Raw genomic sequence first — 13,079 nt, 5'->3', positions numbered from 1 at the left:
GGTAAGCAAGCCTCTCATTCTCCGCACTCTTTCTTCTGCACCTCCTAACAGGATCTTTTGAAGTTGGGAAAGAAGTGCAGAAACTGTAGCTCACTGAGCTTTCCAGAACCTACCATGGAGATATGATTCTCACATGGGAAAAGAATGTATCCACACTGCCATCTATGTCCCAGACTGAACACAAGGTCAAAATGGAGCTATTTCCGTCTCTGTAAACAAGAGCTTTAGCTAGGGATGGAGTTCAAACCTTGGAATGTGTTAACAAGGACATTTAAACAGAATCCAAAGACATCCGGGAACACAAAGCTCCACAGAGAGGGACAGCAGGCTGGGGTGACTAGGGGCAGATTCTTTTCATAGATCCTTTTGGGAAAGGGGGCCCAGAGCAACATGTAAATGATCTCTCAAAACCCAGAGTTAAAAGCGCTGGCAACATGGCTCTGCAAGGGCACCTGCTCTTGAACCAGCTTCAGAAGGCTCTCCTGACTCCGGCTCCTACACACATACTTTAAAAGCAGCAACGATGTCAAAGCTGATTGTGCTGGGGAAGTCATAGCTGTACATGTGAAATCACCAGGGACTGTTTCCTGATATTTTAAAACTGATCCTCAATCTGGGGTCACCACAGCATGAGCAAGTATATTAAAGGACCATCTTCATAAAGTATACACAATCTTAAACCATTTGATCTCGCCCATTTCAGTGTGTGAGCTCACTAGGGCACTTTGCTGACTACAGGTGGAGGCTACTTACAGGAGAACACTGCCTGGTCGGCTACAAGACTAAGCCACACTCCTGGCCAGGACCAGGTAAGCTCCTTCTCCCCGGCAGCTCTGTTTTCACCTTCACCATCCCCATCTGCCTGGCCTAGCTGCTATTTACCTCAGTGCTTAACCTTCATTTCCCACGTCAGGTAAGAAATACTCCCCTGCTGCCCCAAGTCCAAGTAAACACAGGGCATTTGACAAGTTTGTTTTCATACCTTTCAGCTTAATTTAATCAAGTACAAATATTTATGATAAGTGAATACTTGAGACATTTCAAGTACTTATAGTCTACTGTAGAAGACACTCTTCCTGTACTCTCCCTGGCTATGTTTATTCATGGTTGGGCAGATGGACCACCCAGCCCAGGTGTACCTCTGTCTGACAAGGATGATCTACATGAACATCACCTTAGATCCTTAGATTGATGACAACCTCTGCCCTTTTGCCTGTCTGTAACCCATGGTGGCCATGGGAACTGCAGAGCTATTACCTGAACTGAGTCAGTGCCACCCCCCCCCCCACACACACGCACACAACCCCGCTTCACTGCCACTACCTGGCCATCTTTCTGAGTATTCCAGGGGCATGTGACCCTTGCTGCTGTCACCTACTTTATTATTAGGTCCTTCTGGTATCAGGTATGATGTCCCCACCTACTTCTGACACTAGGCTGGTGGGCCCAGAACAGCTAATATTTTGGATGTGTTACTGCATTTATATCTAGCACTAGGAACTTGGCATAGCATTCACAAAGACCTGGCTTCTAATAAACCTCCCCTTGTGGGGTAACCCACTCCCATGTAAACTGCATGAGTGGCTATAAACTGATCTTTAAATTACTCCAGAGAAAGGAAGCCCTTCAAAACAAAAACAACCTATGACAATGATGTAAATCATGGGCATTACTGCTGACAGCCATGACAAAAAGATTACAAGGGCTACAACTAATGAGAAATCATCAGTGCCTTACATGATGTAGCTATCACATATGGTGCCTGTGACAGCATGTGCTATTGTGGCAAACAAGACAGATGCAATGTCGGAGGTGCACACTTCTAAACAAGTGCTAAGAGGTGGCACTCTCAGCTTAAAGTCACTCAAGTCCCCAAAATGTAGGCCTGGACACGGCCTGACGCTCTGCCCTCAGCAGCAATCTCTCGTCCTTTTTGACTCATCTTTTTTTATAGGCACCCCAGAAGGAATGAAATTCACCTCCTTATTTGGGCTGAGGCATGAAGTGTCCCTGGCATTCTGCTACCCACAGCCAATTTTTGCAAAGTCACTGAAAGCTGCCATATGAGGTAGCAGAGGGCAGGATGTCTGTTACATTATATTCATTTAAACCTGCTGAGGGTCGCACCTGTAAGCTCAGCCCTCAGGAAGGCGAGGAGGAAGATCCCAAGTTCTACGTTGGCCTGAGGTGAATAGTGAGAGCCTGCCTTCTGACCACATAAACCACTGACTACTGACGCAGTGACAGCTGCTAGTGGCTGAAAGGCAGGCCATCAGAACTTGCCAGAGAGGCGCCCCTGGAGAGCCCCAGAGTTAGTTTTGTCACTCATCTCAAACAAATGTCTCCTGGTAGAGTATAATGGCTTCATTATACTTCATGTAATTGGACAGATAAGAAGGAAGCATATATGTCATGTCTCAGATTTCCAACTAACTACTAATTTCAAAACAAAGGCTTGGGGAGTGAAACCAAGGAAAACACTTCCTTTATGTATGAAAGCCCCATAGGCCATGATGCCAGCCTATGATAGGGCCATGGTGTGACTTATTGCAGCATAGAACCTTTCCAGTGCTAGAGAGGCTGAGGCAGGAGAATCAAGATTTAGGCTAGTCTGGGCTACATAGTAAGATAATATTTCAAAACAAAAAACACCCACCAGTAAACCCAACAAACTACCTATTACTAAGGTCCTGGCTGACGTTAGGTGGTTTGTGACTGGGAGTCACTGGAAGGGCCTGCCAAACAACTGGAGAGGGTAGATGCAGGTACCATGGGCCCATGCAGAGGCTGTGGTTCCAGGAGATACTGGTGTTCACCCTGCCCGCACTGGTTGCCACCTGACTTTGGCACTCACCAGCAAGCTCCAGTTTTGCAGAACAGCTGGATGACAGTCGCCACCAGTGAAGACCGCATTAATACCCACAAGACAGATTGCAGCCGCCATCACACACCAGAGACCTGGGTGGACAGAGAGATCTGTTAACTGCATATGGCAACCTTTTCCATGGGCCTCATGCTGCCCTGGGTCATGCTGACCAGTCTATTCTGTTGGAGCTGAGCACAGCTGTCACTGCCCAAGGACCTTGCAAGCAGCACAGAATGCTTGCAGACAGGAAAGTGATCTTGGGACTAAGAACAATACCAGAAGGCCACTGGGACAGAGGCATGGGCACAGAGAAGTTGCTGAGGTAAGAGCCCCAGTACTGGAAGCTGTCTGTCTAGCCTGTGGGGACACCTGGAGTTATGGTGTGGGTTTCTAAGGACCCTGCTAGACCCCAGTGCCATCCCAAAGCCTGCCAGTCAAATTATGAGATCTGAAGTCACAGATAGTACAGTCACCAGTTCCAGGGGCTGCCTCAGACCGTAACAGCTTTGGGCTGCCCGAGAGCCCTGTCACAATAAGCAGGAAGCACATCTGACTGTCTTGGAGTGCCCATGGTGCTAAGAGTTGTGAATTCTAAATGTGTTCAGACCTGGCTGTATTATCTTTAATACACCTGGCAGCTTGGTTGGCCCAGCTGTGTTCTCCAAAATTCCTCACACCAAGAAAGGAGTCCAGCTCTATGGGTATGAAGAGCCTACTAAGTGCTCTGTTTCCATAATAACTTCTAGAGCCAGGCTGTTTCTAGCTTATAGGGCTTCCTGTCTGATGTTCTGTTGAAGATGGGAGCATATGTGGAATCTGCTCTTTCTAGAATTGGGGGTGAGTCTTATTAGAATAAATGGGAAAGATTTCAACTACAGAAACATTTAAGGAATAGGTATGATTCTGGTTTCCTAGCAGAAGCTAGGCTATTTGAGGAGAGATTAAAAAAATACCTAATCTCTCTCTTCTTTGCCACACTCCCATTGTGACCAAGGGTGTCCCCCCAAAGCCTTGCTGGAAGATTCCAAGCTGCACTGAATTTTGTGGATGCCCACTCTCACCACTTCTGTTCTATGTTAATCAGGAGGACTAACCCTGGCCCTATTAGGTTCATTATAACATGAGGCTTGACCGACAAGCTGTGCACACCAGGGCTCACAGCTGGTAGTGGGCAAGAGCCTATCATCACAGACAGTGAAGTGACCACCAGGCAAGCAGTGCCCCAGAATGTGTCCATTTCACCTATCTTGCTGTGCACAACAATCCTCTGTACACCCTCCAAAATTCATATGCACAGGGACTGGAGGGTGGGACAGAGACTAGTCAGGTATCTAGCTCATAGCATACAGTCTAACACAGGGCCGCCATCTTCAAACAGAGGGACAGCAAGGCATGGAACAGGTCATGGGCAGGCTGCAGCTTTTGTGCACACGGCTATTGAGCCTGGGTGTAGGGGTGAGCCTGGTGGTCCTGCTGGGAAGCAAATGTGCTGGGCTTTAGGGAATCTGGGACTGGCTAGAAGGAACATACATGTAACTACAACAGACCTAGCCTCAGAGCAGTAAGAGCCAGACCATGTCCCCGTTGAGACGACAAACAGGAGTCTCCCAGAAGGGCTCTACAGACTGTCAGTTGTTCTTTATGAGCCACTGGCCAAACCCGGCTTTTTTTTTTTTTTTCCCCAAGACAGGGTTTCTCTATAAGTTCCTGCCTGTCCTGTCTGTAAACCAAGCTGGTCTCACACTCAACAGATCCATCTGCCTCTGCCGTCCCCCTCCCTGGGAGCTGGGATTGAAAGCATGTACCATCACTGCCCAGCTGCATCTACCTTTATTTAGTCATGGAGGAGGCAAATGATTGGAGTAGTTGAATTTCTGGTATAGAGGGGTCTGCTGGAAAAGATTGGGACCGCTAGGCAGACCTGCTTCCTACACGGAGCATTGTAAGCTGTTACACTCCAGCAACTGACCTCCTAGTCCGACCAGACTCCATGTTCCCCATGACACTCATCCCTGTTTGACCTATTATGTCCATTTTACTGCTCCATGCCCCTCCTCAGCACACTGTAGGTGTTCTCGGAGTATTTACTGCTATGAGATCAGGTGTGATCCTGGTTAAGTAGAAATACAAAGGGAAGGTCAGTCACAAGGACAACCCTGGACAACTAGAGCGTGGAGCACAGCAATGGGTGTCTCCAGAAGGAAAGAGCAGGGGAGATTGTTACACACAGCCTGCATGAAGACCCAGCCACAGAGACACGGACAGACTAGGCTGTTCCTCCCAAACAAGATGTAAGCATAAACGGCTACACATTTCAGCTATTTTTATCTTCCATTCCTTCCTCTACGTTGGTGAGGCTGTAACAACACGTGCTTACAATTTCTACACCATGGTCCTGGTCGAAGGCCAGGAACCTCACAAGTTCCTAAGAATATTATCTCATCCCACACCAATTCCCAAGCTCTCAAAGAATTGTTTTACTATATTTGGCTATCCAACAAGGAAAGACATCACTTCTACTTGCAAGGAATGACAAAAAACAAAAACAAAAAAAACCAAACACACCATGTTCATGCTTCCTTGTTCTTGATGGAGTTGGGAAATTGGTAATTTTCAAAACATCATTATACCTTTCAAACATTATTATAGTTCTCTGTCATGTGGCTGGATCATCACCAAAACTCTAGTGATGGGGGCGACTCAACATGTAGACAGACTAAACATCACTCAACTACCGACTACATGCCAAGCGAACATCAGCACACTCAGCCCTCTTCCAAAGGTCTTCCTCAGGTCTTCCTCACACCACCAATAAGAGCAAACCACAGATCCTTCTCCACAGGCGGAGTCCAGTTTTTCTGTGCATACTGTGTCCACGAGGCTCCCCATGAGAATGCAGGACAGAGCAAGCACATTTACACAAAGAGTAAAGAGCTAGTTTAGTTTAAATGTCTAGTTTAGTCATTTCGCGTTAGCACTAAGGAGTCAAAAGCGGATAAAGCAGAGATCCCACGGGCTGCCAGGGATGCACGGCACTGCTCATCTCGGATTCCAACACTTGAGAGCCAGAGGCAAGAAGATCTCAAGGATTTGATGAACAGCATTCAACATTCTACCATGAGTGATGTCTGGTACTGACATCCCCATTACCTGTGGTACAGAGTTGGCCCCCTGGCCAGCACTGGCCTTTCTGACACATGTTTTGGTCTGTGTCTCTATTAGCTCATCAACACTAGTGTTTCCAACTCTGTCTTATACACTCCGCAAGATTGCACAGCTTGGGTTATTAGGTGACTTGGGAAGGACCTTATCCAAGACTCTACAAGGAGCTGGAATGATGGCTATACAAATCTAGCTCCACACAACAGCACTGGGCACTGCTCCCCAAGTTTCTTCCAGACTGTCCCCATAGGAGCTCACATGCCAGCCAAGCCCCCATTTCAATAGATGCCACATTTTTCTAGGGCTTTTTAGAATCTGTATGTTAATGGCACCCTGCTTTGGTAGCTGCTGCCACCACTGGCCTGGTCTGATAGCTACTTTAATGGATCTGTGAGCAAAAATGATTTGGGGGAAAACATGGCCATGTTAATACAAAATATATGGTCTTTTAAACTGGACTTATTTCAAAGACTTATTTCTTCTTTTAAGCCTATATAAACAGTAAGCAAAATGAAACAAAAAGAGAAGCCAAGTCCTACATTAGACTTTGTGCCACCATCACTGGCCAGCTTGTCCACCAACTGAAAGCAGTGTTCTCAGAGCACCTACCACTGTGGACAGAAGCCACACAGAGTACACCATATGCATTCCACCTGGGGGTGGGGGGTCCTCTGACTACCTGTCTCCCTTCCTGGTTCAAAATGCTGAGTAATCTAAGCAAGAAGCTGCCTGGGACTACATCATTTAGAAAACTCCATTTTAGTCAGAATTCCATCAAGTTCCATACAGTTCAGAGTTATGGTGCCTCATGATCAATCAGAAATCCAGTTGAGGCGCTAAAGTACAGAAGGCAGTTGGGTTTTTGTGGACACTCTTAAATTTACAAGAAACAATTCATCTGACTGTTGTCTGAATTGAAGTTAGGCCTAACCTGGCACAAAGATGCCAATTTAGGACATTGTTTTTAACCACATGTAAGGGTAGAACCCATGACCACCATTTGGCCAACATAAAATGAAATCAGTGGTGTTTCTGTTAACTTTTTATATGTCATAATTGCTTTGGGTGCTTTTGTCTTTGTGGTCCTTTGTATATTAATTATTTGCATATGTAATTAATATATATATTTTAAAGTGAGGGCTGGAGAGATGGCTCAGTGGGTAAGAGCACTGACTGCTCTTCCAAAGGTCCTGAGTTCAATTCCCAGACCCTCCATGGTAGCTCACAACCACCTAGAGCTCCACTCCAAGGGATCCAACACCCACTTTTGGGCTTTTACTCTATGCATGTAGTATACATGCATGCATGTAGGCAAAACCCAAATGAAACAAAACCTCATATACCTAAGGAACACATCTAAAAAACCTGAGAAGTAACTTCTGTGGGTTTTACATTATTAAAGCAGGCCTTAGCATCAGCACCTTTGCCTTCTGTATTTGAGAGCATGATGTGTCCTAATGTAGAGCCACGGCATATGATGGTATCGGGACAGGTTTCTGTTAATGCTAGGAGCAGAAGCACAACTGAGTTATCAAATTCCTGATTCACAGACACTGCCACTGACTCAAGGAACTGAACCCCCCCCAAGTGAGAAGCCATGCTGGGCCTGTTCCTCATGTTCCCACTGCAGGTGAACACTCAGGAGATATGTCCACGTTCTTCCTGGATGAAGGAAACTGCTGCTTACAGACATCACACAGGTACTTACACAGCCTCAGCAGAACTGCCGTGACTTCCAACCCTGGGAAGTAGCCTCGGAGGGAGGGAGCCAGCGCATCTGAAAGACAGGAAAAGATGTGAACTGGGGTCCCCACCTCATTCTGGGTCTTCAGGACCCCTCGTTGATGCAAGATAGGCCAACTCACACAGGCCAGGGTGGCACTTCCTACCCCGGGGGTGGAGAGACCTCAGAGCAGCACCCTGAATTTCCATGTGCCCTATGAACACCAGCCAACCTCAGCCAGGACTGAGGTTCTGACAGATGCCTTTTTAGAGCTTATAGCCAATAGAGGCCTAGTGTGACCATTGTGGATTCTCCTCTCTAGACTCCCCACCTGGGGAGACTTAGCTAGACAAAGGTCAACAGTAGTGTTGCCTCTCCTAACCAACCCAACACAACCAGACTAAGGGATGCCCTCTCCACCTGGAAGGATGCTCTGGCTCTCATGCTAAGCAAACTCTGAACAGAAGGGCATGCACATTTCATTCTTAAACACCCATTCACTGACAATGTCAGTTTTGCCTATAACCTGTTGAGCAGATGAAGGAATATTATTTACCAATGTCCCACCCACCATTTTTTTTTTCTTTTGAGACAGGCTCTTCCATAGCCCAGGCTATGAAACCAAGATTACTCATGAACTCCTGTTCCATATTTCCTTCCACTGAGTACAAGGAACATCTCAGAAAGTGCTCCTGGGGACAAGGAAGACAGAAATGACAGCCAAGAGGAGAAGCCTAGGAAGTAGTGGGAACCATAGCATGAGGCAGGGGGTTTAATCCAGTTCCTCAAACATCAAGATGAAGCTGGAGCCACTCTGGCTATGTTAGAGGTACAACTGGCCAGAGGCAACCTGCAGACAAGCCCGTGAAGATTTGGAACTGAGGTGAGTAGAAACCCGCCTCTCTCTCTCTCAAGGGTGGGAAACAAGCTGCCCTGGACCCAGCTCAGGAGGCAGATCCTGCCAACTACCTGGCTCTAAAGGCTGAGAAGCCAAGGAATTAGGTCCTAGGGAGAAGCTAATTCTTGCCCTGGTACCTAAGCACTTCTCGTGGTTTTCTTCTGTTCAAGGACCCCATGGCAGTAGCCATGTCCCCTACCTGCCAAGGCAGAAGAGGAAGAGCCACACCGGGGACTCCACTCCAACTGGGGTAGAGTCCTGCTCCAAATCGGCACATATGTGGCCCCAAAGAAATCAAACCAAACTCCAGGGATAAAGTGGCAGCTTCTGCTACATCAGAATCTACCTCAGGCATCTCTTGGCTCATCTTATCCACTATGCTTCCTCAGGACCATGTCAGATGTTATTTCCAGAGGCTTAAACTGTGAGGATAAAGTTATATTGCCTGGGAGCCATTGGAGCCCCCAAAGATTCTGGAAGCCAGGCAGGCATCTTTCCCAGCACTCACAGCAGGAAGTGTTGAGCGATCAGAAACTTATCTTTGGAAACAGACTGAACACCCACATTGAGTGTGTCTGTAAAGCAAAAGGAACCATAAACAAGCAAACAGACAAGAGGGGACAATGTGGAAAGTGGTAGGTTAGGAAGGCTAGAGTTCAGGAGCGGGAGAGTGGAAGGGCTGAAGACAGAAGAAACAAGTACCTACCCTTGGCTCACGGCTCTTCATCTCAGTCCATTTGCTCACTAAGCAGAGAGCAGAGTTGGAGCTGCCTTCCTGAGACAGCTGGGAAAGGGCAGCCTCCGGGCCAGAGCCCTCAGGCAAGGGATGCTGGGAACCTAAACCCAAAATGGTCCATGTGCACTGGGTCAATGTGGAGCAGTGGTGGTGGTTGTGCGGCCTGGGTGTGGGGTGGGGATGTAAGGCCCTAAGTCCAACGTGGCAGTGTTCACCAAGAGGGGGGTCACAGGGAGGGGCTGGCAGGAAGAACAGTGAGCCGCAGGGTAGATGGTCTGGGACTGGTGAAGGTGACTGAGAAAAAGGTCTCCTTGCTGTCTGCCACCCTAGCCTCTTGATCCAGTGCTCCCCCATCTTTGAGATCTAGACACACACACACACCTGCCTTCCAAGACAGCATGCCTCTTGCTGCTTTCAGACACCCGAGGCACCAACCTTCCAGCAGGGGGCAGCACATGCCAGGTCAAACTGGGCAGCTTCCTGTTCTTGCACCCACAGAGGGGCAGAGTCCGAGGGGCATAGGCAGGAATGTGCGTAGCTGGCCCAGGAGAACAAGCTGTTTTGTGCTAATCACGACTGTTTGGAGGATGGCAAGGAGAGGCTTCACCTTTCCTCCAGTTGGGCTGTTTGTTCTGCTGTAGCTTTTGGCCCCAGGTCACTCCTGTCCGTGCCCTGGAGGCTACTTGACTTCTCACTATCACTGACTGCAGGGGTCACAGGCTTCCCCAGACTTGCTCAACTCAGCTCTTCTGTAACAGTACATGGTAGCCATGGGAGAAGAGCTGGCTTACTTAACATTCATCCTGGCCATTTCTGCCATCAACAGAAACACATGCAGGAACACACACACACACATACATACACACACACACACACACACACACACACACCTTGCTTACATACAGTTCCAGGGGTTTGAGGTCCGCATGAGAACCTCTAACAAAATGTTTTAACTCCCACAAACCCTGACTTAGTCTGCACCAGACAGAGACAGTGTCAAGTGTACCAGACTGAGAAGCCCAGAGGCCTGAAGTTTCTGAATAACAGGGATTCAGTTCACTGCCTGGTGCCATACTGCTCAGCCCCTACCATCACTCTGCTTCTCATTCAATATCCCAAGTGGTGACAGACCAGATACCTAGGAAGTAAAAAAGAAACCATGCTAGAGAGGAAACACAAGATACGGAACTGAACACGTAACCTAAGCACAGAATATATGGTTGCAATGATGAGACCAAGGACAGAAAGGCCTGACTGCCTCCAGGGTGCCTCCTGAACACTGAGCTACACAGGACTCTGACTGTCCCCTCTCTGGTGAGGGAGTCTACTGGGCATGACGGTCAGTACAGTTTGCCGACATCCTTTGGTGGCTTTTTCCTCTGCCGTCCTTGGGTCATCGAGCTCACCTTGGCCTTTCAGAAATGCAGTCATTCTAGGGCTAGGATCCAGATATCGAAAACAAACAGACCCTGTTTATTTGCTCATGAATTCACTGTGTGTGTGAGGAAGGAGGACTGGGAGAGCTGGCTTGCCGATTCCACCACCACACCTATGGCAACAACTTCGACCTGCTGACCCACCTCACTTGTGTTTCAAAGCACCCTCAGATGTGAGGTACTGGTGTTGACTTAGGTCTTCCAAAGTGTCTCAGAAACAATGCCTATCTAGAAAGGCTCCCCATCCTAGAAAGTTTGAGGCCAACACACCGTGTCCTTGAGTTGACGGACACAAAGCAGTGTGTGATATGAAGGGACTTGGGCATCCCAAGGTCACCTGACTACAAAGTCTTTTGATTCTCTGCCAGCTATTAATACCCATGGAGCTGAGAAAAGCCAGCATGGGGCTCGGTCAGTGGGGATAAGGTGGATCTAGGTGGTTGAGGTGTGAACAATGTGGCATGCAAACTTCCTAGTCTAGTTGCCATGGAACAGGTCCCAAAGCCCTTTGATAGCCTGAATTCCATTCCTGGGATGTGTGACCTGATCCACAGTATAAGTCCATCTAACTCATCCCAGCAGCTGGAGAAGGACCACGTGAGAACTTCTTGGCTATAGTCCTAGCATTTGGGAGGCTGAAGCAGGAGGATTACTGCCAGTTTGAGGCTGGCCTCGAAGGCATGGCAAACACCAGCTCAAAAGATCAAAAGGTCCCAGCCAGAGAAGGCTGGTTCTTCAAAGATGCCTAGCCAGGATGACTGGCTTGTGAACCTCACAAGCAAGGTCCCAGGATCATGAGTCCCCCTCCTCAAAGACCAATCATGGGCCGGGGGACCAAGAACAAGCCCTTTGGGGCTCTCTCTCCTGAGTCTCGGGTCTTACTGGCTGTTCTGAACACAGTTAGGTTCCTGTTTCCAGACAGGCGTGTGAAACGTGCTCCAACGTCTCCAAGTTCGCTGAGACACCACTCGGGTTGAAGGCACCCGAGCGTGTAACACCCTGCGTCAGATTCGGTGCACAGCGGCAGTTTACCATCCGTATTTAATCTTGTCAGCTTGTTAATTTTTAACTATGTTTGCTAGCAAGGGCCATTAGAGGTCCCTGGGTGCTGGGCGCAGTGAAGCGGGCAGAATGTGCGCACAGTGTATGAAGCTTAAAGCTGGGGTGTCCCCTTTTCCTATCCTGACACTGGGTTCTGGCCTTCCACACCGGCAGCACAGACTGAATAAAACATGATGCCATTTGGAGTCAATTTTCCTTTTGCTCCTGTCAAAACTTATTTTCTTCAAAGAGAAAAGTTCACTTTCTCCTTGTATGAAGCTGGTGATGGATAATTTCGAAGTTTCCTTGCGGCTCTGGGTTGGTTTCCAGAACTCCGAGGTCACTTACTGAATGTACCTGGGAGCTGTGCCTCGGGAAGCAATCCATGGTGGAACCCCAAAAGTCACATATTGGGTACCCAAGAGCCTGTGCCTACCTACAATGGGCAATGAGGTGCCTCTCTGTCCACACCACAAGCTCCAGGCGGCCACGTCCTCTCTTGTGGCCCCCACAACTGAGTCCAGCACAGGGCCTCGCTCACCAGGTGCTCCTGAGGTTCCTGCTCTGCACATTTCTCCTGCTCACCAGGGAGCCTCTAGTAACACCAGGCTACATTCTCACAGAGGCAAGGTGTGGAGAGGCTCTTTAGGAAGTTCTGAATGTCACATATATTTCTATTCTTCCCCTCAAATTAATGTCCGGTGACAGGAGTTGATTCTTCTGTATATACTGGAAGAAACGGAGGGCCAGGAGGATGAAAGAAATGTGCCTAATCAAATTAATAGATCTAGCTAAGTGGTTCAGCAAACAGAGTGCTGGCTGTGAAAGCCAGAAGACCCAAATTCAAACCCTGGAGCCCACACAAGGGTGAGAACTGACGCCAGAGGTGCCCTCTGACCTCAGGTATGCAGCACAGTGCAAATGCCCAAACACACAACCACAGAGACACAAAAATTAGTAATTAAATCCTGTATGTGAGCTTCGAGCGGTGGCGTGCCTGCAGTCCCCACACACACCCAGGAGGCCTCTACAACAGAGGAATCATACATTTGAGGATGGCCTGGACCACAGAGTAAGACCCTGTCTCAAGAAACCAAACAATAAAATTACTGTTGAACTTGAACCAGTGACCTCTAGGTCCAAATGCTGGGATCTCATGTCAGAGATTCTCAGACAGTGACAAGGTCACAAAGGATAGAGGGCTCCCTTAGCCAGCA

The 13,079-nt window shown here is 48.2% G+C and overlaps 1 protein-coding gene across 4 annotated transcripts in view; it reads right to left on the bottom strand.

Moving 5' to 3' along the window:
* The window catches only part of RBPMS (RNA binding protein, mRNA processing factor), a 142,109-nt gene that overhangs the window by 3,732 nt on the left and 125,298 nt on the right, over positions 1 to 13,079 (bottom strand). For 2 of the 4 annotated variants that reach the window (XR_013975324.1, XM_080928281.1), the window contains 2 exons: positions 7,737 to 7,805; positions 2,855 to 2,958 (listed from right to left, as the gene is read on the bottom strand). Coding sequence is in view for 3 of the 4 variants with exons in the window: in XM_080928281.1 (XP_080784407.1) it covers positions 2,855 to 2,958; positions 7,737 to 7,805 (173 nt within the window). In the remaining variant the exon portion in view is untranslated. The remainder of the gene's footprint in view (positions 1 to 2,854; positions 2,959 to 7,736; positions 7,806 to 13,079) is intronic. The other 2 variants (XM_080928278.1, XM_080928280.1) reach the window with 1 other exon arrangement.

Source organism: Micromys minutus, assembly GCF_963924665.1.
Source record: "Micromys minutus genome assembly, chromosome: 14".
NCBI classification, from domain to species: Eukaryota; Metazoa; Chordata; class Mammalia; order Rodentia; family Muridae; genus Micromys; species Micromys minutus.
This window is presented reverse-complemented; position numbering and strand designations above follow the sequence as displayed.